The 23,057-nt window shown below is 40.3% G+C and overlaps 1 protein-coding gene across 1 annotated transcript in view; it reads right to left on the minus strand.

Moving 5' to 3' along the window:
- Positions 1-38: 38 nt before the first annotated feature.
- Positions 39-23,057, minus strand: part of LOC111271329 (CD109 antigen) — a 37,665-nt gene continuing 14,646 nt past the window's right edge. Inside the window, exons 3-28 of the mRNA XM_022852059.2 lie at positions 16,386-16,566; positions 14,341-14,509; positions 13,894-13,964; positions 13,508-13,639; positions 13,113-13,361; positions 12,614-12,844; positions 11,437-11,631; positions 11,014-11,127; positions 10,782-10,844; positions 10,371-10,571; positions 7,742-8,032; positions 7,240-7,358; positions 6,737-6,904; positions 6,405-6,522; positions 6,020-6,250; positions 5,560-5,860; positions 4,930-5,191; positions 4,608-4,794; positions 4,212-4,310; positions 3,877-4,057; positions 3,300-3,532; positions 2,941-3,102; positions 2,377-2,573; positions 1,932-2,081; positions 1,417-1,550; positions 39-832 (exon numbers count right to left, since the gene is read on the minus strand). Coding sequence (XP_022707794.1) covers positions 609-832; positions 1,417-1,550; positions 1,932-2,081; positions 2,377-2,573; positions 2,941-3,102; positions 3,300-3,532; positions 3,877-4,057; positions 4,212-4,310; positions 4,608-4,794; positions 4,930-5,191; positions 5,560-5,860; positions 6,020-6,250; positions 6,405-6,522; positions 6,737-6,904; positions 7,240-7,358; positions 7,742-8,032; positions 10,371-10,571; positions 10,782-10,844; positions 11,014-11,127; positions 11,437-11,631; positions 12,614-12,844; positions 13,113-13,361; positions 13,508-13,639; positions 13,894-13,964; positions 14,341-14,509; positions 16,386-16,566 — 4,663 coding nt within the window. The 3' untranslated portion in view covers positions 39-608. The remainder of the gene's footprint in view (positions 833-1,416; positions 1,551-1,931; positions 2,082-2,376; positions 2,574-2,940; positions 3,103-3,299; positions 3,533-3,876; positions 4,058-4,211; positions 4,311-4,607; positions 4,795-4,929; positions 5,192-5,559; positions 5,861-6,019; positions 6,251-6,404; positions 6,523-6,736; positions 6,905-7,239; positions 7,359-7,741; positions 8,033-10,370; positions 10,572-10,781; positions 10,845-11,013; positions 11,128-11,436; positions 11,632-12,613; positions 12,845-13,112; positions 13,362-13,507; positions 13,640-13,893; positions 13,965-14,340; positions 14,510-16,385; positions 16,567-23,057) is intronic.

Raw genomic sequence — 23,057 nt, forward strand, 5'->3', positions numbered from 1 at the left:
ATTGTTTATTTAATATGCAGAAATAAATATGCATATAATCACTTTTGTACAATTTACAGTTTATTTGTGTCAATAACAATGCAATAAGGTTTTCGCTCCTCACTTTCATAATCGGTAAAAACTGTATAAGCACGCTAGCTGGGCTCTCTAACTTTACAAAGCTCGACCAGGACCTCATCCATCCGCCTCCGACTCACAGATGTGATATTACTCGAATCAGTTCACTTTTAAAAAAACTTTCCGTTTTTATAGTTCATTACATACCTAAACTTCATAACTTATTCATACATATGTAGTACACACAGTTAAAGTTATCGATAAACGAAGTCATCTGATCGAACTTCATGTAGATGCATGGTATCCCTGTGTATGGCATTTCTCTTTCGGAACAAACCCTTTTTGTAAAATACGGCGTACATCCCCATATCAGTGAACTCTTTTTACGTACGTGCGGTCGTTTTGCTGCACTGATTTAGCGCACCTCTTACATTAGCCGTCGTTTCATTAAGGCGTTAGCTAATACTTAGCACAGCCAGCCGTAGGACGCTCTACATCATGATTAAATAGAATGCTTCGTGGCAGCTTTCTCTGATCGTGGGCGAATTGATCTAAACAGTATTTACATGAATGCCGCTGATAAGACCGTTTTTGTACAGGCAACTTATTAGATAAGTAGAAATGATGATTCCTCCAGTTGACAGATTGTGACCTGCTAAGATGGTGCTCGTTCCGCTGAAGAATGGACAGTATGGACACTGATAAGAACCGCACACTTCGCATATGTTGAGCACCCACAGGTCACGGTTTTCAAAAATTTTCTCCTTGTAGTTCTCTGCAAAATATGACTGATGTCAGAAATGTCTCTTATCATATGTTTCATATCTAAATCACTTTGTTGAATCAGCATTAAGTCAATTTTCCAGATGCTACGAATATTCCAAAATGCATAATGCAACTACTGTAGCAGAACTGAAGATTTCGCGATATTGCTTTAACTTAGACTATAATTATTTTTGAACATTGCATTTAGATTTGGAAGCCATGAATATGGCCATCGTTCAGAAAATGGCTACTACGTATTTTATAGCTAGATTAAAGAAATCCCACATAAATCCAACACCCAACCCAATCGGGCTGGGCCTTCTAGTGCAAGCAAATCGTTTCCATATCGAAAAAGTGATTACAAGCAACTATACACAGAGCAAAAAGACCCGGGGGCACTAAAAAAAAGTTACGTTCATGCCCCCATACGTTCAGTGAAATTAATTCTCTGCTCTGGAAAAGAATGTATATATATAGAAGTGCTTTATTTATCACGTCCAAATATCACAAGCTCCTTCTGCTTTCAGATATATATATATATATATATATATATATATATATATATATACGAGAAAGTTGAAAAGCGGCTTTTACCAGGCGCATGGTATTCGTACACCTTCGCTTTGAGGTATCTTGAAGAATTAGCAATAGGAAACCATCGTTGCATCTGGAACTTGAAACACGTCCACTGAAAAGCTGGAATCGCATCGAACATGAACGCCGCCGACCTGTTGAAGTGCAGCAAACAGAAGAACATTTTTGCGCGCAGATCATGTAGAACTGACCTAATTCTATACTATATAGAGTGGTTTAGGGGGAAAGCTACTCACTGAGTCTAGGAAAGATAGAGCTCTCAATCAAACCTAGTTATAAAAGGAAGCACTGCCGCCAAAGATTAAAGCAGCTAAATTAAATACATTCGATGAAGATTAGTTCCTTTTACATAATTGAACTTTGTTAACTACGTAAAGTGAATTCTTATTTCTACGATTATTACGAGCATGGCGTTTGGACTCGTGAACTCCGTTGTAACAAAATGCATCTTTATTGTCTCCAACATGTCATATTACATAATGAAACATATTTTTTGTTTACAATGAGAATACGACCTTTCTGCGAGGAAGGCCCTTTTTAGTCTAGGCTGCTCCCCACTGGCCACGTATTGATCGATGACAGGCCTGTAGTGATAGTAACCAGATGGAACTATTATCTCTACAACCGCAGCACCACTCATGTTTCCCACACGAGTCAGAGTCCACCTAAAATGGTTTTATAGAGAACACGATAATATTGACATACTTTGAAAAACATTTTTTTATCTAGAAAAAGTACAGGCACAGGCTCAGGCCATAAACTTGTATCTTAAGTCGTGGTTCGGCCTCCATTTTGACCCTATCAACACGAAACAACGTTCAATCTTAGCTGGTTTAATACTCAACTTTAATATGATGACAATACAGTCTTGCGTAAAGCTAAGTACTGTATAAAATATAGACGCCGTTGAGTGATACCAGAAGATATAATGGATTGCACGGTGCTAATAAAAATACTAACCTTGTACAAGTCTCAATTTCAACATGCGACTTGTTACGACCCCAATAACGAGTACTCATCTTGAGATCGAACGCGTCCTGGGCTGGGGGAACGAGAAGATAGTCCCGATCTACGTTATACGTGACGTCCATCTGAACGATGGCAAGACCCGCGCCCTCGGCGATAACCTCCGCATGACCGAAAACATTTGGTCCTTCCTGGCAAGGCAATCCATACATTTAAAGTTTACTTTCCATTGTTTTGTTAGAAATATTTTCCGTAATGCTAAGTCCCTTGGCCCTGTGAAGCATCTGGTTCATTGAAATCAGCCCCAAATCTTTATCTTGGATTGATACACGTTTACAGGCGAGTTACGAAAAAGACCGTCATTTATGCCAGTGGCAATTGCCTGCAAGGGTAAGACTTTCCCGATAGCTCGTTATTGTCCCCGACTGCGATTTTTTCAGTTATATTTTAGCAAGATATTTAGCAAAGATAAAGGCCAATATTACGTGTTTAAATTATAAGCGAATCGCAATATCTGCGGTGGGTAATAAAACGAGATGAGATGAGATGATAACCTACCGATACGAATTTTCGTTCTGCGAGATTCTCTTTATTAATGAAGAGGCTTCGAGACGTTCCAGGAACCGAGCTTATCTGAACTGACACCTTCAGATCGGTTACATCACGAATATGCGTCCGGAAGGAATAGCGTGTCAATGCCTCCATTGCCAATAGGGTATCCTGCCGGATTCAAACGATGTAGAGCGACTTAAATTCAAACGTTTATGCTTACTCATAGATAAATACTTATGGATTAGCCACAACGTTTCGGATGCTGGTTTCACTGCCTCACATATTATCATCACGATTCAATTTGCTTATTTTGTACGCATATATTATCTGGCGTAAACGAGATAACGTTTACGTTTCTTACTAACCTGGGTTCCAACAAATCCAAAATCGGTATATCTCATCCAGTTCAGCCATCGAACAACCTGACTTTCGTCGTCTTGGGATCCGAACTCCATCATGAGCATAAGGGCGTATGAAGTTGTTTCAACACCAAGCGCGTCGTCCTCGGCTGGCATATTTGCATAATAGAAGGGTCGCTGGGCTTCCCAGACGATCGTGGCCGGCCCTATATCCACTGAAGACCAATAGATCATACCCTCTGCAAGGAGTCGGAGAAAGGTTCCGTCAAAACAGCTAGAACTTTTTTAAAAAACAACAACAAAGAAGAAGAGGAGCAAGCATAGTGCCTTTCAATTCGAGTAAACATTAACATAAATCAGCTTATTTCACGCTCAACTTGTACACATATATTAACAAATAAAATTAGAATTTTAGCCTAACACAATCAAGTTCCGTTTATTTATTATGACGCAGATAAGAGGGCCAAAAGGCGCTGACATAATTTGGACGACGATAAATTTCACATCTCCACGTGATACTGATATAACGATAATATGAATAGTTACTATTACTGTTATTACTGTTATAATAGAAAAAGTGTACCTGTTTCACGACGCATGGTTTGCAAGATCGTCCATCCGGTTTCTGCTTGAATAGAATCAGCCAGCTTGAGCGCATACGTTGTGATGGCCATGTGGTAGGATGAATTTCGTAAGCGTGGCATGTGCTCCTCTAAATAACGTACAGCCGCCTTCTTAGCAACCGCTAACTCGCCCAATATCGGCTGGAAAAAACATGTCGTCCTGCCTTAATAATTGCTCATATACTAACAAAAGGGAACACATCCGATATTTATCATGTGTGTATAGTATATGCAAGAAACGTAGATATAGCAGAAATTAGCGGACACGAAAGACGGATACTGATTAAGTTCTTACTCCTGTGATGGTGTCAGTCACTTTGGCAAGCGTTATAAGAACGTGAGCAGTTAACGAGACGTTGTGGAAATTGCGCATCAGACGCCGATCATCCAGCATCTGTAGGGCAGAAGTATCGATTCCGTATTTTATACACTACAGTTTGTCGTGTATGATAATCAGAAGCACAGTAAAGACTATCAGAAAACTGTTAGTTTATGCGAAACTTGAACAGAGTTCACTAAAAATTGTGTTTTTTATTGTGACAGCAATAGTAGTGGTGACTTTTATTATTCCAGTAAAAAAAATTAGCTACGTGTTATATATGTTGATATTGTTAACAGACTGCAGAAGATCAGTTCCCATTAGTACGGTATCGAAAATAGTCTATGTTATTTATTTATTTAGCGTACTCACGAATGCTCTGTGGCGCCGATTATGTGACAAACCACTGACTTCATAAAAATTGCCAAATTGCGCATCTTGGCACTGCAGCAGGAACCGCACCGAGCGTTCGATGAGTTCAGGGTCAATAAACAAGAACTTATACTCCCAATCCGGAAAGATTGCAGAATGGTAGATCTTCGCTGCAAGGGCTGTCAACCTGTAAACAAAAGTTAGAGCAAATTAGATAAATTCTATTTTATTAACACAGATTCTCGCTACTTGAACTTTAGTTGCACCTAGACGTAATGGAAATGAAGACTACCTGAAACCTTTCAAGTTACCGTGTACATACCAAACGCTAGGCTCGCCCTTGTACATGGCAAAACCGCCAGCCTGAAAATAGCCTATCTGGTCGACGAGGACTTTGTTTAAATGGTCAAACAATTTCTTCGACGAATCTGGATTCATTTGGTTGGTGAGTCGCAGATAATGTAGTACAGCTAGGTGATAGCCGAAGTCAAATAACGCATGTTCACCAGATTGGACTCCTGTGGCGAACCCGAATTCTTCGAGAGGTACGGGAATATCGACAGAACTCGCGCCCACTACGTCACCTTTGGCAATAAACGATACGCCCTTGTAGATAGTTGCCATGTAAAAATACATCGTACATTATACATGCCTAATAAGTATTAATCGAACAAGTTTACGATAGAAAAAAGTTACATGTTTACAATATCCTCCTTCTAACACGTCCTTTGCTCTCTGAAATGTCAACATCTAACGATGATTGTAGAGCCAGCTCAACGAATCATGCAATGCTGGCCTACCAGCTAGCTGCTATAAAGAAGCTAGGAAATATATTTAATTCAGATAATTAACGTTCGAATATATTTTCGATCAATTATCATAATAACAACTGCCGCAAAGCAGCATAAACTTTTTTTCAGATTGAGATATTGTTGATAGTGATTAGCCCTACCGATGACCGATATTCTTGCGTTACAAGAATCAAACATGTATCTTCTATGCGTCTCGTTAAACGGTATAATCGGCGTATCGGTAATATTGAAGTCGAAGTACTTCAGATTCTTGCTAATCGCTCGCATGTCGAACATCATAGCCAGATGCATTTGCAGACCAACGCCATCGGGCAGAAAGTTCACCGTAATTTCCGCTTGTTCATTAGCCACCTGTGTACGTCCTGTCAGTCTGAACGTGACCTCCCCGACACGTGTCGACACCACAGGAACGTGGATAATGATGTGCTGCCACGCCTTAATCTGCGATACGAAGGTCGAAGTATATATGTCACGTTATTTCTGGTAGGAGCACACACGTACTAGAAAGCCTTACGAGAGTAATAATTATTGAGCAAATTCATTACTGGCCTACTCTGACTGACTAGGGTTTCTTGAGGGTGGCAAACGAAATATACTCACAAATACAACATGCTGGTGCTCTCCACGGGTTGTTCGGGGCGAATAGGTGTGGACGACACCAAACGGTTCAACATGAACGAAACGATAGTCATCAGAGTCGTGCAAAATCAGCTCGGCCTGAATCTCAAAGTGCTGATAATTGAATAGAATGACTCGTATGCCAATCTGCTCACCATAGACAGCCTCGGTAGGAGCTTCGGTGGTCATGAAGAATGGACGGGTACTATCATGCTGGCATACGATACGGTACATTCATATAGCCATTGTTAGTTCGCTGGTACGCGTAAATGCTGCCTTCGGTCAAATGTTCGTAACTAAACATTCGGCGTTTACCATGGAAATATTATGTAATAATAATAATAATAACAATACTCTATTCACTCACTAGCACAGGCTTTTTCAGGACCTGAAAACCAAACTCCTTGCTGATGGCGATCGCGTTTACGTGATACAACGTAGAAGCCTTAGGAATCTCTGTCTTAGTAAAGATTTGTCGAAGATTCCTAGAAATCCAATGAGGAAAAAGCCTCATTACTTTTTAACATAACAATGATAGTAGTAAGAATGTGTTTCGTTATTAATTACAAGGGTCGCTTTTCTGCAGAAGCCGGTAAAACCGAATTCTGTGACTCATGTAGTTCGCGTTCGCACCAAGGATTGTCCCCTAATTTCACTGACGATGGCGCAACACGAACACAACTCCGCGATCGTTCTTACCCCATATAGATGTCATGGTACCCAAACATAGACCCGGTCGCATCAAAGAAATTGTTAAATCGGTTCCGACGGAACACGTGAAACAGAAATGAATCTTCGTCTTCCCGAAGCAAATCTCCACAACCGGATTCGTCTGAACCGTCTTCACAATTGCGCACGCCGTCACACCTAAATAAACCCAAGAATATAACAAATATGTATTCAGGAAAATAAGAAAATCTCTCCTATAGCAGAGTGCTAATATTTGCAGGGTGATTTAAATCGAATTAAAAAAAGACAATTCTTTATTGTGTTTTTGGCTGTCTGATGTTACTGCGGACGTCTGGGTATACTAACAATGGGGAAACCCTGCCTTAGTAAAATATGTAGTTATCTTCAGCTTTGCTTCTGCAAATCAATCTAAAGCTGTTGACTCGGCTCCTTATAGAAACCCAATTAGGCTCAACTCGACGAAGGTCATTTATATATATATATATATATATAAACGTTTCTATGCATTTTACCTCTCTCGGACAAAGTAGCACTGGGAACCTGTGCGACATGCGAGCCTATCACTAGAATTGCAGGTCTCATCGTAGAACTGGGTCAATACCAGATTGGTAAACAGAACCAAACCAGCGTACTGAAAGAAGAATAAATGAAGACGAAAAAAGAATATTTGACAGTAGGAAAACGGAATACATCTACTGTATTTTATGTTTGCCTCGGGCTGTTTGGTAACGTCATACGCATAAAGTTCAGTGAACCATTTTATCTTATTGATAGTAATAGTATTTTATTATTTGCTCTAATTGCTCTAGACTTGCTAGTGTTTTCAGTCCACTAGTGGCAGTCTATATATATAGGCGACAACGTAGGCACTCATTATGTTACGGTATTACCCACGATACACAAAGGTACAAAGCAATAGGACGTTGTCAAAATGTTGAGCCTGTTACAATACGATGCATCGTTATATCCGTTGAACTTGCATTAACTTATATACAGAAGGAGACTTGTACTCACGTCAAAAGTTTTGTTGGCATCAGGAGCAGCGTTGAGCGTCGCATAGAAGAAAATCTCATCCGGTCCTCCGTTGCGATCCTTAGCTATGCCCCCAATAAGTTGCGTTCCATTGGTCTCCATTCGCAGTAAAGCTCGAATGACTTCTACTGGCGTTATGTCGTTACGACCTTGATTCGCTATAAGATCCGTATCAAGGCTGGTACTACAGACAATAGCTTCTGTTGTATAATCAGCTACCACTTCGACCAAATCTCCGCGTCGATCCTGCTGCTTGTTAATCCAAACACGGAACTAATACAAAAAACGCAAATGAATATTTCTTCGATTCATCTGATAAATTCCACAATTTTTCTTTACAACTTTTCCTTATTTATTTGTCTGCTTCTAGTACGTGCTTAGCAGTATTATGTTATAGGTGCCATTTCAAATTCTAGATGAAGAAGTATTTTTCGACACATTGTATACTATGCATTTTGCCGTGCAATAGCCGACACGCTACTAGAACAGTCTGGGACATTCGCTGTGCGTATAGCGACGATGTTTTCATTGAAAGGGCTGATCAGAAGTGGTTTTCACATGGTATCCGAAATCCTCTGCTCTGACCAATTGTATTAGTTAAGTATATAAAGCAGTTTTGAAGAAGGAAGGCCGACAAACAAGTTGAAAATTGGTAGAAAAGATGAGAACACCATCGTCAGCTACTTCAAATCTCTTGGAATTACAGAAAACTCTAGGGCTTAGATATTTCTTTAAGTCTCTAAATTCGACAAGGGAGTACAGCTTGGCATTGCATTTTATCCTGTTGCGCGCTGTCGAGTATTAAGCGGCTGTAATGAGCAATTTTAACACAGAATTATCATCGATATTAAAATAAACAAGTGATTGGAATCGGTAACGTCAGGAACCAAGACCCAGAGTTTGAGTATATCTTCGTTAGAAAAAGTCGATGCTTTGCGTTTGGCGGAAGCGTAAGGGCCTGATTCACCGAACCGGACAACTGATCTGCGCGTATAGTTGGCCAATTGAGTCGAGTAAAGCAGACTATTCACGAAAAACGATCCAGCAGACAACTTCAGATCAGCTCGCTCTATCACAACGAAAAGTCACACGTCATTAAAGCCGCCTTCCTAAACTTCAAATGGGGGAAGTTCTTATTGCACGCCCCATATTTTTTTGGTCCTTTGCATCGACATATTTGCACCTTTTCCGTTCGTTGCGCAGTCACCCCCACGGCCTTAGTTTTGATATGGATCAATAACCCGGTAGTTCTAGAAACGGGTTTTTGATTTAAAAAAAAAATAGTGAAGTGAGCCAACGTTGCTATGTCAAGACGTATTAGATACCGACTCGATAATGTTCCATACATGAGAATTCTACGGATTCATATCTACGCTATTCGGCTGCTATATGTGCGAGTAGCTGACTCTGTATTGATGGATTTCTATGAACGGGTTCATGAACGACGTATAATTTTTTGCCATAGATTTCGGTTTATTTACATTTGTTACAGCTGTTGTTTATTTACAGATATTACAGCTTAAACAACCGAAGAAGACTTTTTAGTGACGTTCGCGTTTCAGAAATAAGTATGATGGCATGGCGCATCCTTCTCTCGACATCAGACTCAAAACACCAACGTTAGTTGATTTATATCTGTTCAAAATAGGCACATCCCCTAGGTCGAGAGAAAACTAAGAATAATGTCCGCGGTTTATTTTTGCAATCAAGGATAAAAAAATTATCGCCGAGGGAAAATCGAAGACAGTAGTTGAACAGTTAGCAGCATCGGTCTCTTGATTGGATTGCCTTCATCTGTCTTTCGTCTATGACATACGACATCTACTCTGGGCCTTTGTAAATACATCGTACGCTCACTCATGCCAGATTTGTGCAGCAACGTCTAGACCTACAAAGAAGAACCGTTAAATGTGCACTGGACGTGTGTCTTTTCTGTCGCGCACGGTCCCCTGTGCCGTTATAAAACCTAATTTTTCTGCAGAAGCGTACCCGGTGCTTCAGTTTCGAAGACGACACATCGTCATTCACCATACAAATGCCATATCAATTTGCGATTCCACTGTAGAAAACAGTCCACGAAAGTCTGTCTCAATTCAACGCTTACATATACATGCATCTCGTTCATATAATGATGGTAAGCAATATGCCATTTTGGACACGCATTTTATTTTACTATTAAATGCATCAGAGCTAAATACGATCATGGCTAAATTAGAAATACGCACGTTCTAAGGCGTTTGGTACGTAGGCAGCCATTACAGCAGATAACTAAACCATAAAGTAGAAAAAATGTTTGAGCAATGTAAAACATACATTATACAAAGACAATCCAACATAGACGAGGTTAGCGGCGTGTGTTTTTTAGGTTGTTTGCTAAACCATTTGGATCTAGCAAAAGAGATAGATAGCTCTCTACTGTAGATAATGCTCGATAGATCCGATACAATCGTTTCTGGCATCTACGTGTGTTAGAAGTTAACGGAACGTTTTGTTCGTTGCTATTTAAGACATAGTTCTGCAAAACGCGTATTAAAGCTATAAACATATATGTATTATGTATCGTGTAGTGCTGTCAAAGTTTTAGCGATATGTGCGCTCGTGATGTACTTACATTTCCTCGGTTGATGCCGCGGACCGGGAGTGTGACAGAATCAGCTATTATTTCATAACTTTTCTCTTCGATAACGTAGACGACCACTCGAAGTGAGGGTGCCATCTCGGCACTGAGGGGAATGGCTAACGATGTCACTGTGTGGTCCACACCATGGACGGCCATACGGCCTTGCTGAAGGACAGCCCCTTTCGAAATGGTCTGAATTGGAAATTAAGTTGAAACTTTATGTATAGCATGAACCGTAAAATATCGCGAAGCTTAGGAAGAAACAATTCCTTAAGAAAGGACAATTGAAACCAACTTAGACAACGCTCAAAGAAGCACTACAGCTGCAAGGATTCGAACGGTTCAGTTAGCTCCAATTAGCATCAATACATCTACAAGCAAAGCTCACAAGACAATAATTACCAAGTAATAAAAGTTTTTAAGGAAGAAATTGGATCGCACGTGCAAGATCGCGTATTCTCCAGCCTGCAATGGGCAAATACCGTGTTAGGTCATGTGTGATTTAGAGCTTGTAGTCCTTCGACAGCAAAGGTTCTTCATTTTGCCTGCACGTTCTTTGCCTGAACAAGGTAAAGCTATAAATGATGCCAATGATGAAAAATAGATTTTTATAAGTTGATCCGGTTTTGCTTACTACACCCTCCGTAGTACTTGTGGTAACTTGAAGCTGTCGGTTATCTTGCCTATAATAAGCCAACATTCGTTCTTCGGCGGCCGCAACAGCTACGCCCTCTAAATGGAAAACGGCCTGAAATGAACAGTTTATTAAACTGTAGTTTGGGCGTTTCTGGTGAGATTCTACAAGGGTATATTACGATCAGTAGATACAGCCTTAATTGGCAGGCGAAATTGTTTCGGCAAAACGTGCATGGCCTTGTTAGGCATAGGAATCTAGTTTGTCGCCGACTGCTAGGCAGCAACTCTTCAGGCCGGCAAATAAGAACTGACAATTTTGCATTCTAATCGTGGAGCCTTAGCCAGTCCTGTCATGGTCTTCTTGCTACAACAAAAGGTCATCAAAACATATGATCTCTGACAGCACTTCGGCTTTCCTTACCTGAATATAAATACGTTCTGTCCTATCAGGAGCAAGCTCTCTTATTTTTGCCACTCCATTACTATCGAGTTTATGGTCTCGGTGACTAATCTCAAGACGACCAAAGTCCCCAGAAGCAACTAATGTTACGCTGATTGTTCCATCGTTCAGTACCTTTTCGGGTAGTTTCACCTGATCGTGGTAACTTACTTGGACCTAGAAAGTAGCATTCCGTCCGTTACTAAACGGAGTCGAATCTTAGAATATCGATGAGACAATACAACTGCAACCAATGAGTGGATTTAGATTTTATAATGTACTAACCAAAACAGATAATTGCAGCATGATTCTTCGCCACAAAAGTGGGTCACTGTCTCATGTTAATGGTGCGAAGAACTTCAAGAGCACTTACAATAATATAATAAGCACTGCTTAGATGATTTGATAGTAAGTTGCTACAGTTATATTAATTAGCTTATTGAACATTCTAATATGGGGGTGGGGGGTGGGGAATTTTTTATTATAAATTATAGTGAGCGCAGTAGGATTCTCTAGGAAAGCCGCGCCTCACACTGATTTGTTACATAATTTGTTTTGAAGTGCCTCAATGTGCTACCCTATATAAGCACTCAATAGATTCAACCTTTCTTTGTGTACATGCATTTAGGAGTTGTGAAAAATACACTAAAGTGTTGTACAGAGTAGAGCTTCGCTAACAACGAAAGAACGGAACCACAATTCGAACCTTCAAAACTTCAATCATGTACTAATTGAAATCGAGAAAAGGCTTAATAATTGTCCTGAATTGACTCGGCTCTGAAAGGTACAGCCAAAAATTACGATTGCCGACACACGCAGTTGTATATTTTACTATCGAAATTACTCAGGTTGTTGTGCTCGTATCATTTCACAAGCGAACCGATTGAAGATTGTAGAAGTTCGTTTTGGTCCAAAAAGCTGCAAGTATCACACAGTTCCGAGCATCAACATATAATTTGTAAATAATGCCAACGGGGACACGTCTTTGATCTCAAATAGAAAAGGGGGAACTTCTATAAGGCCTTTGTAGAACTACTAACGGACAATTACACATTCGACCCAGCTTCCCGTTAGCTTGAATTTTGAATCATCTGTTAATCGAGGAAATATCCGTGCATCTTTTTGGGTAATATATATTGCAGTTAAGTAGACGTATTACGTAAACGTAAAACTCCATGTGAGGCTTGAATATGAGCGGTTTATCGCCAAGGATAGTGATTGTGATTGAGTCGTTGACAATGCGCGCTTTGGAGAAGCCGTCCACGATGACATCAATGAATCGTTCGCCGATGCTTGCATGAACCTCAATCTCGCAATAGGACAGGTGGTAAGGATAGGCCAGCGATGCAAGCTGCTTCAACGAATATTGAAAGTGGTACGCGCCACGAAACTGTAATGTGCACAATGGTTGTTACATAGATAAAATGTATAATGAAGTACTTTCAAAGAACAAACAGAATGGTCTAGAGAAAAAATGTACTAATGGAAAGTAGTAAAAAATTTATTGCATTGGTGATCTATGTCATAAGAGGTTAGAGCGAGGTGGACATGGTAGGCGTATTTGGCGAAGCTTTCCCTATCATTCTCTCGAACGTTTCGGTACGATACAATGCAACTTATATAAAATACCAAATTATATACTCGTTATAGGTACCTACATCATGAACATAGTCCTCAATGAAGTTGTCGGTTAAGGTAATTGGTCTCCTTGTTTTCGTCGATCTACTGAACGGCTTCACGAGTACCCGAACTGTGAGGTTGCCATATGTCGGAGCAACGTTTGTAAAATTCGCCGTGATGTCACCCTCCAGATATTCGTCGGTCGTCACCAAAAATGGCGGCATCGAGACGTAGACGTCAAAGCGTTCTGTGTACCATCTTTCCAGTAGAATGCGCTTCTCCTCAACCTGGCCGTACACACACAACGATTACTAACACACGCAATGAATTTAATCTGATTTTTTTAACACTGTTACACTGCTGTTGGCATAACGACTTTATTTGTTGTGATTAATACTGCTGAACAAGGTCCGACTCTGAAAAAGAATAATACCTGATTAAGAACCTGTGTCCGTATAGTCCACCATCCTGGTTCGTATTCTTCGGGAAGGTCGAATGAAACGCTAATTACGCCAAGGTAAGGATAGCGTGAAGTCCAACGTTTGAGTACGATTCCGCGCGAGTCCTATAGAACGTGCTTAACCTACTGAGATTATCTTCACAGATTTGCTTACTTAGTCTCCTTAAAAATTCGAGTAGATAGTTATGCTGCAGAACTGTTAACTTCGAAGAGCTCTAGATACGAGCAGCGATGTCCATGTTTGCATTATTTATTGAAGAACTTGGATACTCAGAACGAGAGCCAACAGCTTCTTTGGCTAAAAATCAACTGACGCTTATTATGAAGATAACTTTAAGCAACTAAGAATAATAGCTCACCAATAGAAAAACGTCCACAGGATCTTCGTACGGTTTAAGCTCTGTTGTAAGAAGTACAATGCGGGCTGCAACTATTGAGCCAAACGGGGCTTTTGTGAGAATTACTGAAATAACACTATATAGTTTGCCTGAGATAATTGCATTTCGAGAAACTTAAACTAAGTATCCATTAAGTAGTAAGACGAACCGGATAATCTTGCTCGACAAATATTATCAGGTTCAACGAACGTTAGATAGTTACGCTGTCCGTCCCACGCTAATACTTAACGTTTCGATAATAAATATGTTTACATATTATCGACAACGATGTTTATATTTTTTACATGCATCAAGAGTGAGTACTGGTTTTGTATTCTAGACGTGCCAGCAACGCAACTACTACATAATTTCGATAAGTAACAAAGGTTGTATCAATTGAAACAGTATGCGATTTATATTTGTACTGACTCTTTTGTTCTAGGTTGTAGACAAGTTGTGAGGTTTGAATAAGAATGGTGAGGAATTGGGGTTTGAAGATGACTTCGCGTTCCTCCCAAAAGGAAGTTCCTCCAAGTGCACCACCTGTGTTACCCTGCGCTTGGAAAACATAGCGGCCTTTTTTTGCGTTATGAGGTACCTAAAAAACATTAGCGCAGCAACAGCAGGAAAAAAGTGATGTTACACTTATTGCTTGTAACATGTCAATACACTGCTCATTATTATTATTATTATTATTATTACTCTTATTAGTGCCACTCATTATGGCATGAGTGAGCACGTTACTGGAAGTGTGCTGACCAGAGAAGATTAGAAGAAGGATCAAAGAAGAAGGACCCTTAGAAACAATTTTATCCAATGCCTAATGTGGTATCATAGCTCCTATGTACGTGGCCATGTCTTAAAAAAAGCTTTATTCAGTTATATAAAAGATTTATTCAGTTAGCGACTGATTACAACATAGAATAAAGTTCTTTGAACAAAATCTGTCGCGTGTCTATTTTCATGTTCCCGTTACCTAGCAATACAATTATTTTCCCATAAAAATCCGTCATAAAAAAAATCATTGAAAATTTGTTAAAGTTGCTTATAGCGATAGTAAGTGATTGCATCTATTGGCCTACACGTGTCCCACTCGACTTAGATCAGTTTCTTGAGAGGAGCTTATTTTACTATACTAACTCTTTCGAAATGGCCTTCTATCAGGCCTACAAACATGCGCCCAATCTAAGTCACTGACATTGGTTAGAAAATTGTATCGAGCTAACTGAACTAACTAACATTTCTTCATCACACAGCAGACTTTAGGAGATCCTACGCTGAAGTTTCTGTTTGCTTGCTATACACAAGCGGCCATTACCCCCAATTCACCGACTTGTTCATTGGCTTATAGGCATATATTAGGTACGGTGTGTTTGTTCGCCACATTAATCATGGCGCAGATTTGTTTTTGACTTAAGCCCGCTGAAAAGCCACATGCGTGTCTCGGATACACGCTCTAGAGGAAGGAAGCGAGCGAGTCAGAGTAGTCGGATTTTGGAATGGAAATCATTTTGCCATTGTTAGGTTCATAGACGCATTACACTAGAGAGGCTGCCATTCAGAAGTCACGCAATCTCTTGCGGCCGACGAAGCTATGATCATTGTGGCATTCTATTAATAGAGCGAATTTCTTACGGTACGCCTACCGTAACGTTCGTGCCAATGGATACTAACAAAGCATGACGAGACGGTGCCCCATAGAGGAACAACGAACAGTCAAGGAGCATGAACGAGATCCATTTCATGAGGGTCTGGTATGTGATTACGGTCATTGTTCGGTGGAACTGTTTGATCAAACGATGATTTATTAGGTTTTTCGTGCTGCGATATATTCATTGTTCTGCTACGCTAACGCACCCATGACGACAGGTGATGATTGATCAGGCTGGATTCGCCAGGGGCTGTTTAGTGGCGAATCTCTGTGAGAGACTATCTGTGGCATTGTTATTATGACTATTTTTAGCATTGTTTACATGCTGCTGGCAATGTACGATCTTTTATGAAGACATCGAGCGCCTATGGCTAAAAATCGAACAACATAACTTACGTATAAAAATACGGTGTCGTCGAATAGGGGTGCTTCACTTCGAACTATTCAAAACCAAGAAGCGTACCAACATAACATATACGGATTCTTCCGAGTACATATAATTCAGCTACTTTTATATACAGACGCTTATAAATACCTAAGGTCTAGCTTTACAAATGGCAAAATAAACAAAATCGACTAAATTAGCCTTTTGCGGTTATCTGTTTTTGAAGTAGTTATATCTATTTATTAACGTATAAAATACAGAAACTTCAGAGACGACGTACGGCGCCAATTCAAATAGAAAAAAGCAAATCTATGACACCCTATGAATTCCGTTCGTAAATGTATCGTACCCTAAAATCTAGCTTCATAATATTCAGCTATTGCCAAACAAATGAACTTACTAAATTATCCGTCTATGCCTACCCTGACCTCATATTACCTGTAATAAAATGATCGTACTCTCGCCAGCCTCAATCACTTCGCTTCCTGCGGCCACTTCATTTCTGTCACATGAAAGGGATGTTCGCACGGTGAGCGGGTAAGGTGCTTTAATCAGATGAAGATGCACGCGAAAGATTTGACCTGGACGTACCGTATTCGAGGCGAGCACCAGATATTTCCTGTTAGAATTAATTCAGATGATAAAAAAAAAAACAAAAATTATGCTGACTTTCCTTTGTCTGGATAATTGTCTGTTACCGGCTGTGTTATCACTAGGGGAGGATAAAGAATACGGAAGTTTGACAATAAAATAATAATACCGTACGCATAAGCTGATCTCGAACAGTCACTAGGTAACGATCAGATAATATTATTATACTAAGAATTCGCAAAGACGATTTAGACAACATCAGACGGGTAAAATACATGTCGCATGAACGCTGGAACTTATATGTAAATTGTCCTTTGTTGAGCCGAAACTACTTTGGCTATAGGGATAGTTCGAAAGTTTAATTTAAAATGTTCTCATGAATTAGGCTACTGCCTTTGGATATGGTGACGCCCAGATGCGTGTAAATTTTGGGTCTGTAGCATAAGCACTCCCCACCGTCCACGACAGAGTCGGTTGTGAAGTTAGTCACCCCATTACTGTCTAATATATAAGCATGCCCCACTACAACCGTAACCGATTACACAGTACTTTGGTCTTCTGCGATTTCGACATTTGTGTAGAACGAAACTCAAAATTTCTGCCTCCATTTGTTTGTTCTTTGTAGGAAAAATTTCGACGCATGGCCCTTAGCCGTGTTCACGGGGCGAGCGACCGCTATTGAGCTCCGTCAGTCGACAATTCGAGGTCTCTGAATATACCTAATTTACAGGCTTACAAATACCATTATTTCCTCGTCTCCCCTTTCTCACTGGTCCCGCCCTTATCCCTCATTAAATAAGCCCAATATATAGCTACAACACAATGACGGAGGAAATAAGAACACAGTTTGCGATCATTACTAAATGATTCCTGGCAGGTCAAAGACCATCTGTCCAAAGTCTCATTTCATTTTCATCAGCGTCACTTTAATCGTCATTTAAATCGACGGCTTTTTTGGCGCGCTCGTATAACTGTTTTCTGCTTGTCGCGATTGAGTTGGCGACCGCCGAGACAAGAATTCATTACCAACGAAACAATTAGTATTTCACTGTAGAAAAACGCCAATGCCAAAATGTTGACGTCACCACTTGACACGCACACTTTGTATATATATAGAATACTTGTTTGGATGTATGGCCATCGATTCTACTTTCTTCTACCTAGAACCTGAGACGCGTATAATTTAAGATATAACACAAAAAGTTTCTATTGGATTGGTATGAAAAACAGCTTGTCTTTTTGGATTTTCTTTGTTAGATGCGACTCAGTGATACGATACCTCGCTCGCATGCGTGAACGTATCAGGCTAACGTGAGCAGGTTCGTTGGGGAACAATGTGTGTACGGTAATTCCGCGCTATAGGCGCTCGTCAGTACCGCTTATTTATCTTGCGCATAATCCTATCTTTGACCATATCTCGGTTAAGAGAAGAGAGAAGATATGTTCGGCAATTCGCCCAAATAGCTACTATGTCGCATTGTTCCATTCACAATGCCAAAACAACAAAAAAAAATCCACAGATCTATCTATTACCTATCTATCATTGTTTAGACAAAAGCCACCAGACCTAACAGAACGTCATACTTCTACACGCATAATTATATGAACGGTATTAAAAGCCAACCCTGTTGAAACAAGCCTTCATAGTGGTCATCGTATCGATTCTTCATCTTCATCTTCATCTGTTCTTATCCAACGTAGATACCACAGCACATACGTCGAAAGAGGGACTTCCATCGGATGACTTTCAGCTAAATTTGCATTTTCGAAGCTCATGCACGATTTAAAGGTTGCGCATAGCTAAAGCCTCTCAGCGTCATATTTATAAATGAACTCGTAAATATCGTATCAAATAGGGACGCCTAACAATGAACTAGATGACTTGAAATTAGACTTATTGTCACGGTTACGCCCGTCCCAGTGAACTTCGTTCAGAGCAGCAGTGTGTTAATTCACCAATATTGTATGACTAGGGCATCGTCAGACTATGCACTATTTTTTTTTCTTTATTAGCTCTTCACTGAACAACTCTGAATGGGTACCTGGACAAGGGACCGCCCTGATTTGTTCTCTGTCTCAGTCGTTCTGACACTGATTAGGAGCGTTGCTTCCTATGTTCGTAAATGAATCGTTCTGTAATGACCGCTAGCGTAGTCGACAACAGTGACAAAACCGAGATAGAAACGAAATAGTCGGCCCCCCCCCCTGATTATCATCAGGATGTTCGCTTAACTAGGCAAGCGCCCGCCGAACGGCTGACTAGCACTCTCCCTGAGTAAATGAACGACGTGCGTGTGTGCATGCCGCTTCGTGTTTTCGTGCTGTTTTTATGATGTGGTGAGTAAATTCATTGACGTTTCTACTCTCATGAAAAGAGAAGTCGTTCCTATTTAATGAACAGCAGCTACTGGACATACATGGCAAAAAAAAAAGGCTTGAAATAATCCGAATTCTTACCTGGCGCGAAACAACGCTAGTTCCATATAACGCTAGTGTCATATGAACCCATATCACCCAACGAATTGCGAGACATCTCTACATGAAACAATTATTATATATTTGTCTATTATTTATAAGTCGTGTGAATGAGTAGAGATCGATGAGCGATTTTCATAATTGAAAACTGCTCACTGCTAATTCTAGTTATGGTATTGTTTTTTAAGAATCAAAATGTAGCATTATGCCCTCTTCAACATTGATGGTTATGTAGAAAACACGTACATTGTATAACCTGAAAAACTGAAACAAGATCCCCGGAAAACAAGACGTACAGGCTGATAGAGCAGAATCAGTAAATGTTTGTTGCTAATGGCGTCTACATTTTGCAACACCCTGTAGGTCAACTGCATAGTTTAGTAAGCTTGCAGTCTCGTGTGTATGTGAGATGACTATAATCATGATCCTACGTACTCTCATAAGAGCTTTTCCTCTTAGTTCCCCGAAAGGCTAAGGACCTTCTATTTAAACACCCATATTTGATAAGATACGATTCATCGATTCCAGCGGTAATTCCTCGATTGACATTGCTGTCCTTCTATCGTCTCGTAACGGCCTACTAAATTCAGTAGGACATCCTGTTTTCTCAAAGAAAACAGGTTGTCCTATTGAATTCGGTTCAGAAAAACCAAAAACAAATACCATTACAAAAGGCCTCGACCAGGCTGCTATAGAAACAAACTATATCGGACAAACAGTTTAGATAGACCCTTTGCGGTGACGCTAACGTCTGTATATCTTCAACTTAGTTAAGTAGCTCTAACAAGAGTAATTTGACAACGATGGATCGAGTGACTCATGTGTAATTTAATAAAAAAAAAAACAGTGCTAGCGAAGACCTTGTGCACCGGCGTGTGCACCTGCGTATGCACCCGCTAAAGCATAATGGCTTTAATTAATACAAATGAATTTTTATTCCTTTCAAAATGTTTGCAACGATTTCTACTACGCTTATCTGCCACACAAAATCGCATGCCCAGACGGACATATCTGTACCGACAAGAGCGCCATCTGTGTTGCCTCACATATACGTAGACACCCCATCATCAAATCGTAGATATTACATTATTGCTAATCTTCCATAGAAACCAAAATTGAATAGTTTGATATAGCGCAGCGGCCACAAAGCACCTACACGTAGACACGTTGCCGGTGATTTGGACGAGCTTTCATTATGAACGCTCTCTCTATAGGTAGTTATTTGATTCAGTGGAGCTTGCCCTTCGGCTAATGGCAGTGCCAGTTATATTCCATTGACTAAGGTTTCTGCCTGACGCAAAATGGTCGCTAACAACTACATTTTTTATATTATTCCATAATGAACTTTAGTATCACTTATCGATACTATTAGTAGGCAGCAAAGCTTTCTAGCAATCATCCTAATGGGCCAGTAAATGTATGTTACATTTTTTCTACCCATTTCGCAGAAATTTTCAAAAATCAAGTCTTGTACATTTAGTATTCTACGGATCTGTTCCGTAATTAGTGTCGAATAATCATATCGATACTTCCCCCATTTAACGCTGTTTTATATTCAGCGCTGTTTGTCTTTCACTAATCGTACCACCAAGCCGAAAAAAACAAATCTGTCACGGGTATCACGAAAAAAAACAACACACATCGACGTTAAGACGCAGATACGTGAGTTTTAATAAAACATTTTTCTCTGAACATAAATGACAGGCAACGAAGTTGCCGTAGTTAACGGGATTGACGTTTTTGGCTACCTTTCGGCTCAGCGAGTGTTAGACATGGTTGCGTTTGATTGGCGTGCTTACGAACTAGAGTGGCGTGTTTCCTTGGGACGCGCGCGCCATAGCCGAATAATGTACCTTATCTAAGCATAAATAATGAACTTGTCAAGCAGGAACAGTAGTAGCAGCAATGATAACTTCTATCTATCCAATCTATTCATGCCCGCTCCGCTTCGTTCGACCGAAGGGAGCGCAGCTTTGCATCTACAGCCACCGTCTACAACAAAGGCTATTAAGAATAGACGCTACGGCTCCGTTGAAAGGAGGCCCTATTGCATACAGATGCCGCCTTTCCTACAATCGCACTAATCGGAGAAGTTTAGTAGTTAGGAAATTCTCAGTAATAGCCAAACCACCAAAGCCTCTTCAATGGAAAAGTAAACCGCTGTTAACGTCGAGAGTTGAAAATGTTTCTATTATATGAATATTTTATTGATTTCGACGGTTGGGCAAACGTTTTATCGCGAGGGATGACGACGTGCGCGGCGTCCTTACCCATGAGAATATATGACGCGCAGTATCAAAAATCGGTCCGAAGGCTGTCGTTGATGTGAAGTATATTTGCCCAAAGGCTGCTCTCCCGCCAGCATTGGACGCATGAAGCATTCGCTTTTGCGTATCATTATAATACAGTACCGATAATGAATTCCCTAAAAAAAAAAAGACCGTGATATTGGCATTGGACTGACGACAGCTGGCCAATGTTGAGTTCAGCTGAAGCACCGTAGCCAGTCATAGTCAGACAAACAACAGATGTCGCTCGTCTCCAGTGAACTTCGTCCGTCGAGACTTGAAGTTAAGTGTCTATCCACGACGCATTCGCTTAACAACTCTAAAGTCAATTACTAATTTCTATATGATTTACGAGGCTTATGATTCCAGTTCTCTGTTTATGTATTACTACGATATCTATTCATCCCCCTGAAAATAACATTGACCGCTTCTGTTGGTTCGTAAGTGAACAGCTCTACATATATATCTATATAGAGTCGATGTGGGCGACAATGTAGAAGAAAATAGTCTTATATGTTGGGACACGATAAATGACAAAGACACAGTTGGCCCGATAGATGATGAATACCTCCCTCTGCTAATGTAGCTAATACTGGAAAGTGGATGAATAGGAGACGACAGTAATATAACGCGGCTAGACGTTTGAAATAAGAAAAGTTTTCTAGTCGAATAGGGGCTACCGTTTGCCAGCTTCTCAGCTCGCTGACGCGGTCGCCATTGAGGAATCAAGCTCGGAACGGAAGCATCGGTGATCGCCTATAGGGAGAGAATGGTTCAGCGTCAAGATTAAATATAGCAGTATAATGATAGTTCCAAGCAGTCCGTTCTGCACTAACGTTAAGCTTTGTTCCCGCTTGAACTACCCCTCCCCCCGCCCCCCGTTGCAAGCGACATTATTATTTGACTTCTGTAAAAACGTGTTGTGTTACACACACGGGTACGGGGCCAAAAGAAACAATTGTTAATTTATAATGAGATTTCTGCTGTGATCAATAGATAACACGAATACGCAACTAACGAAAACCAGTGTATAAGTGTATACATTAATAGAAGATTTTCTGTAATAGTTATAGAAATGAACGCAATAGGTAAAAGGTGCGTTTAGAAGCAAATAACATTTGCATAACGACACCATCGTCCAAAATATCATTGCCTGTGGTTTTTCGCATACAAATTACGATACATTCATAGTGTCCTGTAAGCACTAGACTTATTTAGTCAATAAAATTGAATGGAACGCTGCCATCATGACGACAATTAAGCGGCAGCCGAGTTAAGAGGGAGAGGTCGTAGCTTTGCGGGATTGATGGTTCGTTCGCTGCATCTGTACCAACTGATGAGGGAAAAGTATCAATTATTAAGTTTGAAGTTGCTTGAATCCGCGATATGCGCACACGACTTGGGATTATTTGTGGGGTAGAATGACGAAAAGGTCATTTTTGTCATTGCTACTGGACTTACGCAACCAGTCACGTAGCACCTAGTTGCGTCCTATTGAGAGTCCGTAGTTCACAACAAAATACGTGTACATAAACGGCATAATGAAAAATATCAGGCGAGAAAAATACTGCAAAGTTACCTGGAAGTTGCAATGCATTCACTGAAATCAAAGATACGTCCGTGCGTCCATAACTGACAAACGGAAACTTCCAAATGGATGTAGGTTTTCGACCGTTATGTATCAGAAAACGCAACTTACCAGGTCCCACACATCCCAGACACAAGCAAATATATAGGCTTCTAAGCATTGACAACT

The sequence above is a fragment of the Varroa jacobsoni genome, unplaced genomic scaffold (assembly GCF_002532875.2).
Source record: "Varroa jacobsoni isolate VJ856 unplaced genomic scaffold, vjacob_1.0 contig00535, whole genome shotgun sequence".
Lineage (NCBI taxonomy): Eukaryota > Metazoa > Arthropoda > Arachnida > Mesostigmata > Varroidae > Varroa > Varroa jacobsoni.